At 35.0% G+C, this 19,612-nt stretch overlaps 1 protein-coding gene across 3 annotated transcripts in view; it reads left to right on the top strand.

Annotated features, from left to right (window-relative positions):
* Positions 1-19,612, top strand: part of vlc (vulcan) — a 36,974-nt gene that overhangs the window by 13,182 nt on the left and 4,180 nt on the right. For 2 of the 3 annotated variants that reach the window (XM_064436864.1, XM_053765261.1), the window contains 6 exons: positions 9,197-10,569; positions 15,003-16,480; positions 17,864-17,960; positions 18,258-18,415; positions 18,739-18,878; positions 19,469-19,526. In XM_064436864.1, the coding sequence (XP_064292934.1) occupies positions 10,503-10,569; positions 15,003-16,480; positions 17,864-17,960; positions 18,258-18,415; positions 18,739-18,878; positions 19,469-19,526 (1,998 nt within the window). In that variant the 5' untranslated portion in view covers positions 9,197-10,502. Of the gene's footprint in view, positions 1-8,738; positions 8,863-9,196; positions 10,570-15,002; positions 16,481-17,863; positions 17,961-18,257; positions 18,416-18,738; positions 18,879-19,468; positions 19,527-19,612 lie in introns of those variants that run through there. The other variant, XM_053765260.2, reaches the window with a different exon arrangement.

The raw sequence follows: 19,612 nt of genomic DNA, 5'->3' as shown, positions 1-19,612 counted from the left end.
GTCGTTGATTCATTAGTACTTAGACTACCATAATTTGCGTTTTTATTATGGCAACCCCAGTAATGGCAACTGTGCAAGAACAACAGGATCCGTTTCCTTATAGGTTATTCATCATTTACGATGGCAAAAAAATAGACAAATGTTCAATATTCGCACTAAGATATTTGAAATGCAGAGATAGATTACCAAATTTTTTAAAAAATAATCTGTGCCAGTATTCTTTTGATATTTTATCTCACTGAAATAAATAAAATAAATATTTTTAATCACCAAATCTATGGACACGGAAATATCAACAACAATTATGTTGTTAGATCAATAAAAAGAAGGTCAAATTAATCGTACCATGAAAAAAAGGAATTAAAATCAACTCGGAAAGCTGTAAAAACAAAACTCTTTCTTTGCTAAAATGTTATTACGTAACGTAAAATGTGCTGTCTATACTTAAAAAGTAAATAATAATTGTAAAATGCAGAAAATAATATGCACATTTTTCCTTCACTAATATTTCCTTCATTAAGATTAACTTCATGCAATTTTCCCATAATAGTGCAATAAAAATTACGTGGACACTATAAAGTTATACATTAATCTCTTTCGAAATTAATCAAAACCGTTCGTCTTTAAAGTGTTCTTGATTGCTTTATTAATAAAATGCTCCAAATATGAACACAAGACGCCGAAAAAGCCGGATTTGATTCGTCTATTATAATCGCGCTAATTCCAAAACATATTCACGTATTCCTTTTGGAACACGTCAAAAATAACATTCAAGAACCAATAACAGTCGAAAATCTAATGCAAATAATTCTTACATAGTCATTTGTTTAGACTTATAGTTTTGTTGAGTTATAATTCGGATCATTAATGATATTAATTGCCACAAAAATCTGATTAGTATCATTCATTAAAAAAAAAAGAAATAAATTTAAAATTTACAAGAATATTTAAACTATTTATAAAAGTGAGTATATTAATTTATCAAATAGAACAATAAATAATCCATCAAAATCAGAGCACGAACATCAAAACACGTTTATCCTGTAAATATACTATTAAACTCATTTTATATCACCATCTTTTGACACGTGCCATGGCGGCATTGACGGCCTAAAACATAAACAACCGTACGCGCCTCTGTCTGGCTTTGGTTCCCCTCTTTCACTCCTCTACCAATTACCAGTCTTCATCACCCACTATTAATAATTACTACAAAATACCAATCCATTGCCGAGCGCAGAAACTACCGAAGCTTGACCTTAGATTTGAAACAAGCATTGGACCGTGTGCTATGGGAAAGTGTACTGTGTAAAGAATAACGGATTCTATCTGGTCGACCATCATGAGTCCACGTCACAGTCTCGAACCGCCTACGGTACGATAGGCGTGCGCTTGAGTTTAAAAATCGTCGGCAAAACGAAGAAAATTCTTGGCTACCGCAGGGCCGCATTTTGGGACCCATACAAATTATTAAAACTTTTCACCCTCGTTTGTTAACTTTTATGTATTTTTTGTGAAGAAGTGAAATTGTAATCGATACTTTCAATAGTGAAAACGTTATTCTCTTCAGTATCGATTGTTCTTATTGTGAGAACTTGTTTTTTTTAAAAAAATGATTAACATTCAAGAGTAATAAAGATGAATGAAATGTGTAAGTATCTTATCGTTCTGATAAAGTGTTAGAAACTCATAAAAAAATAGGTCGCCTTGTGCTTTATGATATTGTTCTTTATTCCATTGTAGTAAGGTTTATTTTCGCATTCCTTTGTACATTAATCATTGAATCATGACGAATGCATTAAGTGAACTTTCTTCTTCAATCCAATATAGCTTTAAATAATAGTATTACGGTAGGTACTTCTGTGTTATTTTAAAATTTCGTTTTAGTTTAAAATTTCATCTTACCATCAAATTTAAATATTTCTATTCATAAACAATGTTTATGTATTTATAAACTTTCCAAATAGGAATTGGATTAGCAACGCAATATTGTTTTGACCTTGCTAGTCTAATGACTGCGTCCAAAAGATCAGCACTACGCATCATTTACATTGACAGATCCAAGAATTTATTCAATTTAATTAATTTTATTTTCATTCCCAAACATGGGGTAGTTACAAGATGTACAAAATAAGTCCTTACTAATGGGTTATGAGCAAAATAGGAATAAAATAGAGGTTTAGAACAATGCAGTAAATTATTTTATTTTCACACAGCAAATCTACATATATTGTTGGCGACCATTTCTGAGAGAGAGAGAGAGAGAAAAACTATTTCTTTCTTCTTTACAACTGACAATGTCAGTAAAATACAATGAGTATGAAGGTATTATATCTAGTTTAGTTTAAACACTCTAACACTTACAGCTATTGAACAAAGATTAGTCACGCTTTCAATATAACATTAAATTAGTCATAAAAATTAATTATGGCAAAATATTATAATACACAATAACCAATCATCGTCTCATGTAATAATGCTGATATAGTATAAAAGTTATATTCCTAAGCCAATTAGTTTCCTTTTGAATTGAATCTATCTTTCGATAGGGCTATGTTTTTTACACATATACTTAACTAGATTATTACTTCTACGGTTGCTATATGATCGCACCTATACCTGCGTGCTGGAACCTGGTTTACATTTCCTTCTTTTCTTCTTTATCATCCCATTTCAGTTGGGGTCGTGTAATATATAAATTTGTATTTAAAAAAACGTAAGCCCTTCTGACATGATATTGATCAACACTGTTTTAATGAGTCTCCCTGGGCCTTTTTTCTCAACAGTGGTCGTCTGGTCGTTCCAAAATGCTAGTAGTTTGTAGCTTTCGTAAATATTATTTATTTTGGAATATGACGTGAAAAAGTGCCTGTTTAGGCCTGATTTTTTAATAAATGATTTTGATAGAAATAATTATATTAATAGAAATTGTTTCAGTAAAAAAAAGTCTTTCTTTGTCTATTACTATTATATGCTACTATTTCAATACGAATTTTGCGTTCAAATTCTTTGTTATTTATATCAATTCACTATTTGGTATATCCATCCTTTTACGAAATCGGGTGTAAAGAATATATACCGAATGTCTAATTTGAATAGGTCAACAACTTGTGAATCACATGCAAACATTTCAATCCTTTATGCCTACGCGCAAACCTCAGCTAAATCTCTTTCAATATAAAAATTGTGTGCAGCAGTTGTTGTTAATTTAAAATTAGTTTTGTTCACTTTCTTGATAAAACTGTACAGTAATATGTGATTGGTCTGGTGCGTGATGCTAAATGTAAAACAGTTCTGGAAACACCTCGTAAAATAGCCGATCATGTCGTTACCAATTAAGACAATTACTAGACACGTACGTGTGTAACAAAACCACAGAATAATATCGCTTTAGATATAATTCTGAAAACGAAAATCGTTACTGCCTACATCAGCTGTATATACAAAAGAATTTGAATTAAAAAAAAGCCATATTCGTATTATAAAAAGTCCTCTGTCGTGTCTGTCTGTCTATAAACTCAAAAACTACTGCTACAATCCATATTTTCATGCGGGCTTTCAATAATGATAGTGTAATTCCTGAGAAAGGTTTAGTACTGTTATTTATTATGTTTTTACCCAAGCAAAGCCGAGACGGACCGTTACTAGGTATTTCATTGCGAGGTGATCTTGAAAAAGTGGTAATGACTGCATCTACTGTCACTCTCTTGTTCCGTACATCATCTCATTTAATATGGGATAGTGTCTACTCTTGCCAAACTATTTCCTACATATATATAACACCTTCATTCAATTAATATGCTTTTAAGACTTTCACGTCATTCTATTAAGTTCATTCTGGCCTTTCTTTTCGGCCATCGTCTTCCTCTCCATCCCATTCATATTTTATGTTATGTTCTTTATGTCATATTATTATAAACCTTTTTATATGATATGTGTCTCTTTCTTCCTTTATGAGGAAGCTACATATCCCTTCTTCCACGTAAATCTGCGGCGTTGATCCACTTGTAAATACCATGATACTTGTGGTTAATTGGATACAGTGGGTTAATTGGATGTTTTATTTTCCTTTGGAACTGGATCAGTTAATGTTATGCTTAGTTCATTTAGTAATAACTATATTTCCACCGTTCTGAACTATATTTCCTTCACCGGCGCTCCTAGCGTGACTCTTCTAATCTAAGCTAACCTTCAAACTGTGACCTTACACGCGTCTTCCTGTAATGCGCCTGCGCCCATAATAGCGAACAACCGGTTCCTTACCGTCGGATGTCCATAGGCATTTCCGACGGCCATTGTGATTCTGTGAAGAATTTCTATAGACGATGTGAAAATCCCCATTTCCTTCCGCAAATTTGAGTAAACTTTTTATAATAGATTTTTCAACGCATTATTTCATTTACATTTCTAGATGTTGCTCACTCTAGCTCCAAAAAAATGCTAATGTGATTGTAGATTTTCCACCCCTCTTTGGGTTGAAATTGCTAAAACTCCTTTCTTAATATGCTATAATAATTTAGAAATAGTTCATCTAATATCGTGCGAACTGGCATGTAAAGTTACGAATGTAAAAAGAAAAATACACCATTGTCTTTGCTTTAATATAATCCAAAATCATCATTTTAATCTTATGTCATCCGTGCGAAAGTTTGCCTGTTTTTTTATTTTGTCATATATTTATAAATAAGCCGGAACCGTTTTACATGATTCTCATAATATTTTTGTTACACGAAAGTATTTTGAGTCATAATTTCGACTATGTTTTCCATGACATAAGTGTGCTCATTGTTTTAACATCCGCTAACGATGTTTGCTCTCCAATTTGCATAATTCCTGAAGCCAGTTTTGTAATTCTTTTGTTATACGTGAAAACCATTTAGCATCTTACGTTTAACAGCGCAGTGCAACATATTATCCTAGAATTTTATGCTTTTTAATTATTTCTGCACAGATGAGATACTTTTAAAAGTTGAAAGGCTTTTACGCGGGAAATTTATGTATTATTATTAAACCGGCAATTTGTTTTTTAATTGTATTGGTTCTGGCCATTTTTTTTTAAATTATTTTCTGTGATGTGAACTTTTTATCGCAAAGACAGGAAAAACATGACGTTGGAAATCGCAAAAAAGCCATGTTGACTTTACTTTCTAAGATATCTGTCAGACCACAATGCTTTTCCTAGTTCTCACTATGGTACTGTTATTTTTTATCTAAAATCTATTGCACTGTATTGATTTTATTATCACCAGATTATTATTTTTTAAACAGATATTTGATCTAATCATTCGATAAAATGTCTCGGGTGCATTTGTCATATTTTCATCCCCATTTCTGGTCTCTGAAAGTAGAAATTTGAGAAAAAAAAGTAGCCTAGATTATTGTTTTTTTTAAACCTGATCTGTAAATAAGTTTACAAAAATGTAATTTTTGGCACAAGCTTTTTACATGTTGTCAGAGATATCTTTGTGCATTCAATGTGTGACAAAGAAATCATGTCCGTGCAGTAAACAGTTAAGGAGTTCCCATCACCGTTTCTGGGTGTTTTTCTTTAACAAGAATCAATATAGAATCCAAAAGTTATCTTTTTCACAGACATTGAAGTATTCTTATATCTGAGACATGGAATTAGTAGGTACTCCGTAGTTCTTACTAAATCCATGATCTGACATCTTTTTGAAGTGTTAGAAAGTGACACTTATAAGAATTCCGTGCAATAATGAGATTCTCCATAGATTTTATAATCAATTTCTAACTTTGCTCATAATATATTGCACTGCTTGACAAATTGAATGGTCCAATCCAACTGGTTGTAATTTAATTACGTGGCCAATTCATCGCCGATTTGCCAATTGAACTCACGCGATTCGTGATTGAACCATTCAGTTTTCGTGTCATGCGAAGGATACATTAAATGTATAATGCTAGAGTGATGACAGTGACAGATTCTGGACTTACTATAATTTGGCGAATGACGAAACCATAGATTTAGAAAGGGTGACATGCGCAATGAAACCCTAACACAAGAAATACATGTAGACGACGGAATAGTGTAAATAAATGAGATAGAAAATCCGGCAAATTTTATACAGTGTAGTAGATTGGGCCGGGCACATGATGAGAGACAACAGCTGTCAATGCTGTCTCGTTTCTTCTCATGTATTTCTAATAGTACTTTTACATACCATTTTCGCGCGCATTTTTTTCTCACCAACCTTAACTGCAGTTTACAGTTCGTTGACCTGATCTCGTTTCGGCTTGCGTCATAATCACAGCTCAACTGCTCAACGTGAGAAAAGATAAAATTAGTTTATTTACCTAATTTTTGAAAATAATAATGAGATGAAAAAATTCTGGAAATTGAAACCGGGAATTGAATTGACTATTTACTTTCATACCAATTTTCTTCTTTTTTTTGTGTTATGGAACCCAACGTTCGCTGAGATGATGATTTTGCCAACGTCAAGGTTGAGAATGGCATGGTATAGTAAAAAGGATATAAAATAAAACTTTAATGATAATATCAATACTGAACAGTTTTCATCTCATGAAGGCGGACGTTCAGTGTATAACCCACAGATAAGAATATTACATAATGTTCTTATATCTATGCCTAAAATATAATTTTAATATTAGTACCTACCAAGTACCTACCTACCACAGACCATTAATATTTACAAATTAAACGTCTGTGGTTCAAGCATAGATTTAGAAGGGGCCCGCGCGGGTTCAAGCATACCTTTAGCATGGAATTAGTAGCTGTATTCCAACTTACTAAATACATGACTTAGCTATTTTGTTTTTGTTTTATTCTGTCAATGTCAAATAGTGACAAAACCATGGATTTAGTAAGTACTTCGAATACCTACTAATTCCATGGACAAAAAATGTTTTATTTTTTTTTTCAAATAACAGTGTTAGATAGGTACAGACGAATTGAATATAATTTAACACGACTGTTAGCAATGACATACTTGATAAGTAAATGAATATCCATCGAATATCAATCGAATAGAATAAAATACTTTTATTCTAAATCGATGAAAATATTGTCATATGTTTTTATATATCTAGTTACAGCTTATGTTTCTTCAGTAAATCTATACTATTATTATAAATAGGTAAGCATTTGTAAGTTTGTATGTTTGAGGCAGATAATCTCTGAAACTACCGAACCGATTTCTTCACCACACACATAAGCATTTTATCTCAAAATTCCCACGGGAGCGAAGACCCGGGCAACATCTAGGCATATCATTATTAATACACAGTACTGCTTGTACTGACTGCGCCACCGCACCGGACTTCCCTGACTTGCGTAATCGCCATAATTGATAGATATAATTTACGCAATCGATAAAAATCGGTTCCTCATGGTCGATATTGGCGTTAAATTTTATCGATACTGTGTGCTTTCACTTGATCAATTGTTATTTATTGTTCCACGCACGCTCTTTTCACTTCTTATAAAGAGAAGCAATATGTATATGTACTTACCCTACGTCCTTCTCCGTACTTCAAAGTACATGCATACAAAATTTCAAGAAGATTGATTGAGTAGATAGAGCGTGAACAAACAAACTTACCTACTTTCGCATTTATAACATTAGTTAGGATATAAAATACACTTAATATGTGACGAGTGTGTGTTCGCTTTTTTTTTAACCCCCGACGCAAAAAGAGGGGTGTTATAAGTTTAACGCGTCTGTCTGTGTATCTGTCTGTGTCATCGTAGCTCCCAAACGGATGAACCGATTTTCGTTTAGTGTTTTTGTGTCATAGATAATTTTATACCGAGTGTTCTTAGCCATTGTTTTATGAAAATCGGTTCAGCCGTTCCAAAGTTGTAGCGAAATTAAAATTGAAAGTCGGGGTTTTTTTTTAATTTGTCTAACAAATAAACTTTTATATGGAATTGTAAGGCATGCATCAATGCCACCATCTATAATTCCTTAAAAAAAAAGTAATGCTTCGCAGTTTGTACGCACCGGTCAGTCATATTCATGTTTATTTTCACTATAAACTAAATGTTTACCCGCGACTTCGTCAACGTGTAATGGTTACTTCATACAGCATAATTATATTTTATTCAAAAAGAAAGAAATTTTTACTTATTTCAATGCCAGAAAATTATTATGTTTTTGAAGGTTATAAATATTAATTTCCATGCAATTTTATTTACTTCCTGTGTCGTAAAGGCAAGTTCGTTGGGTAAACCTGATGATTTAGATTTGCATGCACTGATCAAAATTCCTTAACGCAATGTGCGATCATATGTAACGACAAAATGTTGCAACACTGGCCGGTAAGACAATTTCTTTGCTTATTTTCACTCGAAAAAAAAAATTATTGTGTCATGATCATGAACTTCCTCTCATGGGTTTAGTAAGTACTTCGTCAACACGTACTAATTTCATGCTTCCTCTTTATCGAGTGTGTTATTGCCATGGGTTTAGTAAGTACCTAATAATTCCATTGTTATTGCTAACACTGGTGTCAGATTGTATTCAAATCGCCTAGTCATTTGACTGACCTGACTAACGATCATCTACCGCCGTCTAGGGATAAAAAGTCGCGACATTAGTGAACTGAACTGTCCACCAGTGTGCAGATGCAATGGATTGGATCCATTGTTTTGACGAGCCAGCTCTCGCTCACCAGAAATTTTCTATGGAATAGAACGTGTCGGGTCGGGAGCGACTTGTGTAATTGTCGAATATTTGTTTTAATTCTTCAATACTTAATTATTGTGTAGATTCAATGTAATGTTTTATATATGTGTGTACATTAGATGATGTCATTTAATAAACCCTCTTTATTCTTCTTTACTTTGTTTGTGTTTCCTTGTGTGTGTTTCTCTTATATGTGAGTATTTGTGTTTTGTTTCTTTTTTTTAACCTACTGCTTTTCTGTCGCTGTTTTTTTTAACATTTTTAATCGCTATTTCGTTTGCTTTGCGTTCAGCTTTTTTATGATAAATTAACCAGTATTTCCGATGTTATAAATTATGTTGTTATTGTCTCTAATGTTTAACGAAACTAATAATAAAATTTATCATGTCTAAATAATTCATCATTTTAAGTTACAATACATCCCACAGCCAACATAATATAATGTAATTATTTAAAAAGTATACATTTATCAGCTATAATGTTAGTTCGAAGTTTTCACAATACTGACATTACCTATCTCTTTTCAGCGACTTGCCGGACGAAGAGGACAAGAAGTCACCGGTTCTCCTCCTAGGAGTCAACAAAATATCCGATTCGCCATCCTTCGTAAGACGAAGATCTATAGAACCACAAACAACTGGATCTATCCGGTTCTTCAGGCCTCCAAAATCGAAATACACAAGAGGTCTTCAAGGAGACGAAAGATTAGAAAAAATACGACAAGACCTTTTAGTCCACAAAAATAAATCAGACAGATACACGCCACAATCACATGAAATATCAGTAGAACCAGAAGAGAAAATTTGTTCGAAATTCAACTGCGTAGGTAACTGCATTTGCGATAAAAAAAGAAGCTCTAATCGTGGTTCTTTTTCCTTTCATAGGCCAGATAATGATAATAGAATTGATACCAAAGATCCGTCAGAGAATGACATAGAATTTAAATATACAGAGTCAGTTACTGACGCTCAACCTTCGAGTAGCAAGCAGAGTTCTTACAATGTCACTCCAAAGTCCACTGACAGAAGAAATTTCCTACTATCCAATCTAAATGAAAGGTTCAGGAAAACTTTGAGCCTAGATTCTAGAAAGGTCGATAGTAATCGCGTACCTCTGAGCTTGCCACAGGAATCCCGACCTAAATCCCTAGTCAACACGAGCAATATATACGTGCAGCCCTTTAAGACTGAGCCTTTCGTGCAATCAAATTTTGACAAAGCCAGCCAGCCGAAGAAAAAACGAAAATCCTTCTTTTCCCTCGACATTTTTGATAAGAAGTCTGATACATCATCAATAGACGATTATTGTTCGTCAAAATACAAAAGATTTGAGCTCGAAAGCGATGATTCTCCTCTATTTAGACGCGACATATCTCCAAGAAACGGGGAAAAGACTCCAGATCTCCTAAACATACCCGTGATTATTGATTCTGTGCGTAAAAAGCAATCAGATACCAAAAGACAGCTAGAGAAATTAGAAAGTCATTATTATAAAAGTCTGATAAAGTCCAGAGCGGTTATTGATGCAGTCCCTAAAGACGCTACTGACACACAAGGTCCTAGCGGACGTGCCTGCAATGATGACGATGACGATGTAGAATATATAGAACCGATACGAAGTAATTTCACAAGTCAAAGCACTTTAATACTGGACAAAAACATTCCCGATACTAAAAACTCTATACTAACAATAAACACTGATGAGACTGATATAAAATTACCTAGTACGACTGTTTCTCCTAACGAAAATGATTTAGATAGTATTGGAGCTTATGAAATAGAAGTGAAAGAGTCTGATTTGTTGAAGGACTGTAAGGAATTGACTGTGAAAGTAATGGATAAGTCGGTGGATTCTATTGGTAGCTGCTCTTTGGATGTCGACGCTAGTACAGATTTCTCAGGTAAATTGTATGTGCATGGTTAGTATCGATGTGTCAGTCACTATTATATTTATGTACATGTCATTTCATTAATGTAAATTGTCTTTAAATGTCACTTTGTCGTTTTTTGATCCGCTAAATTATTTTTATCCGATTGAGAACTTTTAATTTTTACATTATTTATAAGATATTCATTCTATTCTTTCATTATGTGTTGTGCTAATATATATTTATGTATATTTTCTGTCTTCGGGTACTTGTACGCTTTTTTATTATTTACATCACGTGATGTCATTAATTATATCACAATGTACCACAGCTTTATCATAGCCATTGTATTTTTTTTTATTTTCCTTCCCTTTTCCTTATAGTTTGTGTATTTTTTTCTATCAATTGTTACATGTATAAGTCTATACGAATACATATTCCTCATGAAAAGTTTTGTGTATTATATGATTTAGGAGAATTCTAATAGAAATCTGTAAAGTCTAATCATAAGATTTATAATATAGAGGACTAGAAACTAGGACTAAAAAGATTAACACGATTGCATTGCTGGCCATTAATTTACACATACAAAAAAATATGTCCGGAAAAACTTAACATTCTTTTTCGTCCGCTATTTGAGTTTTAGATCGAATATAAATAAAGGGAATGAGCATGAGCATTCTAAAATTAATGTTTTAACTCCTTTCCCACCCGATTTGAGTGGTCATAACGAGCACCTGTTTTATCGCGTCTGGTACCTCTCGCTATCGAGTGAATTGATGAACTCGAGTGTCGATGGATCGATTTCAAACTTGAAGATTTATTTTAGGCTATCGAAACAGATGCTTCTTTATCAGAATATGTAGAATAGTAGTGAGTACTCCGTCTATTAATGTTGTACGGGTTTACAAGTTATAAATCTACAATACTGAGCGTGAAAATATACTTTAGGTTCTTTCATATGACAGTAAAAATCAAGAAATATTGTAAATGTGTAATAGTGGTATTTCCAAACACAACCATTCAACCGAATATTTTTGTTATCTTTGATGTGCAAATTTATCTCAAACAAGTATTCAATAATGTAGGCCGCAGACAATGCAGTTGCAAAATGCAAGTCAGAAGCAAAAAAATATGCACACGAATAGATGTGGCGGCCTCATTTTAGCCCACGCGCTTCTATTGAAGTAAAGTCCGGTCATTGTCGTTAGTTCTATCGTTCGCTGCGGACGGATACGCAGGCAATCTTAAATAATTACGTAATTTCACGATTAAATAACAAAAAATGTGAATAAATTAATAATCTAACAGCATATCTCAACCGTGAAACGGAACGTGCATACTGACTGGCCGGAACGAGCAAATGTCGATGTCGACGTCTCGTCAAAAAAAAAGAAAAAGTTTGACATTTTGCTCTTTGTGAATGTGATGTCATAAATTTCGTGTAAAAATTGTATTTTATTGGAAAATATAATATTGAAGTGATTTTTTCGATATAATTTTGTAGTGTTATTTGTGTTTCGTTTGTTTGTTAACCCATTTGGTAAGTTATGTGTATATATATATCTTTTTGTTCCTTCTAAACGCAGTTCAAAACTTTCCTGTCTACCTGCTAATGATTTCAAATAAAAATTATGAATTTACGATAACGGCCCGTGCGAAGAGCATTTAGATAACTTGTTTTAGTCATATTTCCGATCTGTGTTCTGGAAATAAACGTAACTAGTTTCTTGTAAACATGACTAATACGTATTTTTTTCTTTTTTCTAAGCGCAAGGAATCGTGCTACTCATCCTCTCACACCGTGACTATGTTGTTTAATTTTAAATTCTCCAATTAGTATTGTTTAGTAAATCAATTGGTGAGCAAAAGGGACAGTTTGATGTTGAAAATTAGGAAAATTGTGCAAAATGTCACAATCAAGTTGTGCAACCACATTTACTATTCATAAATACTTTATCTAAACTAGCGGCCCGTCCCGGTTTCGCTCGATGAAACCCATAAAAGAGTAGCCTATATTACTCCTGAACATTTCATCTATTGTTGTGCCAAATTTTATAAAAATCAGTCCAGTCGTTTTTAGATTATTCATTACAAACAAAAAAAAAAACAAATAAATTTCTCTTTATAATATTAGTATGGAAATATGCAATACATTATGATGTGTTAAAATCAATAATAATATTTGCAATTATAATCAATGTTCACAGTTTAAAGTTTCACAGTTTATTGTTGGAACCCACTCTTAAAAAGTTATTCATAGGAGGACTATATTATCTAATAACACATAATATATATATGACTAGGATATTAAAAGTCATATATAATAAAGCTATACAGTATATCTCAAGGTCTCTGGAGGCCACAAATAAGGTAAACAAACAGTAATAGAATATTAATAATGTTACTATATCTATAACAATGACTGATTAAGTGACATGTTTCTATTACCTTGATACAAATTAATAATCCTTACTTTCTGCATTTATATTTTCAAACGCAACCATTGTAAAAGTCAATCAAAAAAAGATTATAAAATGGGTATTTTTCTCATACTTTCCACCAGAGACAAACCAAACCCACCGTACTGCTATAAGTATGTTGTTGAGCCAGAATGAAAATGGCTAAACCTAAGAAAAGTAGGCTGCATCAAGATGTAACCAACTGAGACTAATTGCACTTAAGTCTAGCCGCACTTTGGGGTTTCACAGCAACATCCCCTAATATTATCAATGTGAAATTAAGTTCTTTTGTTACCTCTTCACGCATTATCTTCTGGACAGATTGTTATGAAAAATATATATATTATGACAAATCACACAGATTGAGCTAGCCCAAAAGTAAGTTCGAGACTTGTGTTATGGGATAGTAACTCAACCCGGGCAACTTCTAGTATAATATAAAGCTCCCAAATTGTAGTGCTACTGAATATAACCGAAAAGAATTTGTCAACAATTTTGAGCCTCATGTGAACGAGTACAAAGATTAAAATCAACAATGTGTCATTCTAACTCGACAAAATTACTCCTATGCGAAAATCTGTCCAACTGAAACCGCTGGACCAACTTTGACGAAACATAGGCCACTTTTTTTGAGTCCATATCAGAAGGACAATATAGTAAAATGTATTTATGTATGTATAATGGCAATTATGGTGGTTAAACTTTGTATGAAAATCATGTCTGTTCCGCTTTCTTATATAAATTCACGCGGACGAAGCAGCGGGCAAAAGCTAGAGTGTAATATGTAATAAATAAATAAATAGGGTAGTTGACAAGTTCAGAGAATTGTAAAAAATATAATATAAACTAGACAAAATAGATATATTTAGTATCATTACGATAATTCATAGACTGTAACAATGCAGCTGGATTTAAATACAAGAGTTGGTTGGAAAGTCCATTTTCAAAAAGTAAGAAATTATAAAAAATAATTTAACCATAATTAAAAACATAAATTTTGTAACAACTTTTAATAAAGAAATCATTACCATAAACATAATAAATAACGAACAAATAAAGCTTTCTTCGCGAACATTTTAGCACGTTGTGACATCACTCATACATGTCATTTAGTATGGAGCGTTTGGTTCAAAAAATGTGTGATTTTATTTTTGGCATATCTTTGAAAGCATTGTTATTATCACAGTAATTTTTTCACTGGTATTTCTAATGATATAAGGGCCTTCGGATAGTAATTAAAAAAAAATTGTCAACTCTAAATCTATTATTGAGCCTTTACGTGAAATAGATCTATTTCATGTCATTATTGCGCGACCTTCACCATAGCTACAGTACAATCTCCTGATAAGATAAAGGGATAATAGTAGAACCGTAATGTATGTACCTATCTATCATGTGTTTTTTTTCTAGTAACATGTGAGTTCAGTATTTCTGTCATTCGTTCTTAAAAAATGTGTGATTATTTCTTATTCTATTGCACATGTAAGTAGTAACAAATCGTAGTCGGTGTGCCGACCCCGAACCGCAGACAAATATTGGCGACCATGGATACAAATGTTTGCTCGCGCTCGCAATCGATTTAATTATGTCATCCTTCTTGGGGAATGCTATTGTTACCTATAAAATGCAAAGGTGGTGTCCCCTACTCGCCTAGTACGATATCCACGAGAGGAATAGGCATTGCACATATCTATATGTGATACTTAGTAGTTTCAAATCATAGGCAGATTATTTTTTTAAGCTGAGCCTCTTTGGGCTTCCCCAAATAAAACATTGCAGCAATCGATCTGCGCGGCTGTCCGCTATATGGGGTCTTGGATTCGAAGCCTACTTGTGCCATGTTTATACCAATGTTACCATTCTGACTGATGAATAGTAGTTTTCATAGACCACCAAGTGGTGTATGCACACTGCAACCTGGTTGAATATCTAGTTCAAGGGGGTGCATGAATAAAAAGTTAACAAATTGGGTATAATAAAACGGTATTTTATTTTCTCTTCCAGATACAACATCAGGAAGCTTGAATCTCCTGACTCCGTCCTCCACCACTAGCTGCGTTCGGGACTTCACCTCCCGAATCCAGGAGCGAGCCGGATCGAACCTCCAGCCCACCCCGGTGCCCACCCCAATTAGGACACCGGACGACCCCACACCCACCCCAAGAAAATCTGAGAATCTCCTAAAACCACCTCCCAAAATACACATAGACGCAGGGAGCCATAGATCCCGCTCTCATCACAAGAAAAGAGACGAGGTTCAACAGAAAAAACCCAGTTATTTAAACCTAGCCTGCTCTGTTAACGGCTACACTAATCTGACAACTTATGACTCTAAATTGAGGCAGGATATCAACAAAAGTCGTGAAGCTTCTCCCATACGGCCCATCACACATACGTATCATTACAAAAGTGAAAATACCTCTCTACTTGTGCCCGTGCCGGTTAGCGCCAATAAACTGCTGGTGCCAACCTTCGGGCCTCATGATACAAGGAGCGATTTGACAGCGAAAGCGCCTGCCAAGGCGCACACTGATCCATACCTCGCCACATCGCCGTTACATGTCTTCATGGCTGCAGAGAATAAACAGCTGAAGAACAATTTTTTAGGCCCAAACATGACCACAACTAGTAGGTCCTACATGTCCAGCGAAAGCAAGAATTTTGCTGCATCAATGCTCCAGAAAACCGATGAAGTTGATAACGCTAAAGAGCTCACTTTTAAGTCTAGTTATTCGGAGACTAATTTCAGAAAGACTGTAACTAATGGGGAGGAATCTAGATTAAGTTCTGAATCTTATACAATTTCTTCAAATGGGATGTCCAAGAGAGTTGAGATCACGAAGGAAAACGGAGAGAAATTGACTAGTCCTATGAAAAGTTTCATACAGCAACGCGTCGAAAGATTATATGGACCTGGCGCTTTGGCCCAGGGTTTCTTCAACCAGAAGCGGCACAAGTTGAGAAGTCAAAGCGACGATGATGAGCCTAAAGTGCTGACGGAGAAATCTATGAACTGCCCGAACGACAGATTTGTATCACCTCGGAAATCCGAGAGTTTTGAAGGTGAAAATGTATATTCTAGTCCGAATGGAGAAACTGGAGAAGTGGATGTGTCATTGCCTGTTCTCAGGCATCTAAGGCCAGAGTTTCGTGCCCAATTACCTATATTGTCGCCTAAGAAGAACAAGACGGAACTTTTACCTGAGAAGCCCGATAACATTCCGATGCAAAAGACTGAGCCAGTAACAAGCGATGTAGTGACAAACGGTGTATCTGTGATAAGTTTGGACGAGAAGGAGACAGTGAATGGTGTGAGTAGTGCGGATAATGTGAACGGTGCGGGCAGCAGTGTGAACGGTACGGGGAAATGTGTGGAAGAAGTGGTTAAGGACGGACATTATTTCTTAGATTTGGAGAAGAAGGAGACTGAAAGGCTGCTAGCGTTGTCCGTTACCGCTGAGAAGGAGTTGGAAAGTTTACAGGTGAGGCGAATTTTTTGATGGTAATTGGTCACCACAGCCTAATATCATCATTTATTTAATGTTTATTAAAATATCTCTCTACATCCAAGGGTTGGCTGGAAGAAATTGCATTTGCCTATTATAAATATACTAAATTAAAAATTTTAACCCCAAATACCATGTTGCTGTCATCATCTGCTTGCTAGATGTAGATGAGTAATTTATACAAAAAGTAACAACTACTGAACGCAAATTGTCCAAATATAGCTAAGAATACTATGATTAAATTCTCTTACTAGATCTAAATCGGTTCAGCCGGACAGTTATACAGATACACAGACACGTTAAACTTTAAACTGCCCTCCTTCTGTCGTCGGGGGTTAAATTTTAACATTTCGCGCGATAACCAGGTCTTGTAAAACTGTATGACAACTACAAACAAAAATTATATTATTCCATTACGTTTTAACCAAGTTATACTCAATGAGTATATGCCAACTGTTACAAGGTCGCGGATATTCGGCGTTTAATTATGATAATTGCTAATTTAAACATCAATTTGTCACAGTTATTTACCGTTTTCTAGTACAGTCTACCATATGTCAAATACGCTGCATTGAACTCATGTGTCAGTAATAGGGGCGATTTTTAATGTTTTTGGATAGGTTTATGTGTTGTCGACTGTACTTCGTTGTATGAAATTTATATAAATACTTGTTTTTACTACTATAGTAGGATCTGATCACAACTAATTTGATGGTAGTTCGTTTCTGTGTCTCGCTTTATTCCGGTTGTATCCGTAGCTGTGACGCAGCGAAGCACGTGCAAAAATAGCGTGATTAAAAAATAACGTAAATACGATATAATAGAATGCTGTTGCTGCGTATTTCAACGCTATTTTTAAACGGGACCTTATTACTAAGACACTGCTCTCCGTCTGTCTGTCAGCAGAACCTGTATCTCATGTTGATGAGATACAGTTTCTGCTGACAAACAGACGGTCAGCAGAGTAATGAGTGCAATTCGCCCCTATTACGGCAACAAATAAAAAAAAAAAAACAATAAATATATAAAGCTGTCTATCGTCGTCAGTCGTCTCACAAAATCTAGACAAACAGTAGTAATAAAATACCTATGTGAATGTAGATAAAATCTTTTATAAGAATCGAATTTTTGCCACAATTTTTTTATTGCCATCAGAGAGATCTTGTGGCATTTAACTCCTGACAAACAACCCATGACCGTGCTGTAAACCGTTGGGAGCCGATCCTGGATGCACCAGCAGGTCATGGCTATCACAATAATGCATTGTCACGCAAACTGAAGCGACGTGGGAAATTTCAATTGATTACGGACAGACAATGGGACAGGTGAAACTAAATAAAAGCTTGTAATATGTTTCAGGAGCAGGAAGATGTGAGTGAGGAGGTACTAGGGTTCCTCAGGGCGGCTGCTGGCAAGGCTCGCTTGCTGGCCACGCAGAAAATGCTGCAGTTTGAAGGTATTTGTCGCTTTAGAATTAACTACTGCTCTTCTTGCTTCTTCTTGTGTGTCGATGGCAAATCTACAACGTCGGTGCTGAATATATTCTTGCTAGAACCGATAGCTTTTCGAATTTAGAATTTTGAGATAAAATATAGCCTATAACAATCTTGGATAATGTACCTTTCTAATAGTGAAAGAATTTTTGAAATCTGTTCGGTAGTTTCGGAGATTACCCGCCTCAAACATACAAACTCACAAACGGCTGATTTATATTAATAATATAGATTGATATATTTGATATAATTGATTGCAGGCCTCTGCTACAATAACATAAACGAGCGTCTGGACGAGCCTTTCCCGACCACAGTGGAGGACCTGCAAGGGTTCTGGGACATGGTGTGTCTGCAGGTGAAGCATGTCGACGACATGTTCCAGAACATAGCGGATTTGAAGGCCAACAACTGGCGTGAGGTGGGTTTGAGAATATATATTTTCGTTTGACACTGGAAACACACGCTTTACATTTAAAGGTTTTTATGATTGGTGTTGGTCCTAGTATAAAACCTTGAGAGGAACACCAAACGGTAGAACTCAGAATGGGGAAGAGGTAAGTTTTAAAAGTTTTAATGATTCGTGTTGGTCCTAATATAGACCCCTGAGGAACACCCAAAAGGTAAAAATGTGTTTCTTATATAAATATATTAAAAAAAATTACATTCGTCCACATTTATAACAACTATAGCGAAAGACCCAATATAATTTTCATATATTTTTTTTTATTTCGTCAATTCCAGATAAGCTCCCCGGCCAAGCGCCCCAGCGCCCCCGCGGGCGCCCCCCGCGCGCGCCCCCGCGCGCCCCCGACCAACGAGAAGGCGCGGCTGGCGGCCGAGAAGCGGGAGGCTGAGCGGAAGGCCATGCTGCAGCACAGGAGGTAATGTCACAACCATATCAACTGACTGAGCTGTATTTATTTTAGGGCTTCTCACTATCGAATCGATTCGAAGTGAGACGCAGCGAACCAATCACATTGCTGTGTGGTTGTCGTTGCGTCACGATGAGCAAAGTCGCAATATGCATATTGATATTTATAGGTAAACTAGCGTTTCGCATCGGTTTTGTTCGGGTATTAAAAAATAAAAAAGTATGTCACTCCTGAAGGTTTCGTTTATTTCTGTATACAAATTTCATCGAAATTGGCTCATTAGTTTTTGAGTTAATTTAATACAAATCTTTCTTCTTTATATTATTAGTATGGATTTCGAATGTTTTGTGATGTGATGTATTATCGATTCGAACTAATATTTGATTTATTTTCAAAAAAAATTCAACTGGACGGGTTTTTATGAAATTTAGTACACGGGTAGAATGTAACCTGGAATAACATATGGGATACTTTTTATCTCGAAATTCCCACTTCATCCTTACATATTATAAAACAAAGTTCTCTGCTGTGTCTGTTTGTCTGTCTGTCTGTCTGTCTGTTCTTGTGTAGGTGTATAATTTATAATGTTTTGGTGTCAGAGTGGTGGCGCGCGAGCGACAGCTGGCGGGCGACGGCGAGGCGCGCGCGCGGCCGCAGGTGACGCCCGAGGGTTATCATTAGTCCCGGCTATCATTCGCGAAATTTGATATGCATAATTAGACATCCGTTCAAACATAAGCTAC

The sequence above is a fragment of the Plodia interpunctella genome, chromosome 27, assembly GCF_027563975.2.
Source record: "Plodia interpunctella isolate USDA-ARS_2022_Savannah chromosome 27, ilPloInte3.2, whole genome shotgun sequence".
In the NCBI taxonomy this organism is placed as follows: Eukaryota; Metazoa; Arthropoda; class Insecta; order Lepidoptera; family Pyralidae; genus Plodia; species Plodia interpunctella.
Note: the sequence above shows the minus strand (reverse complement) of the source record. Positions and strands in the feature narration are given on the sequence as shown.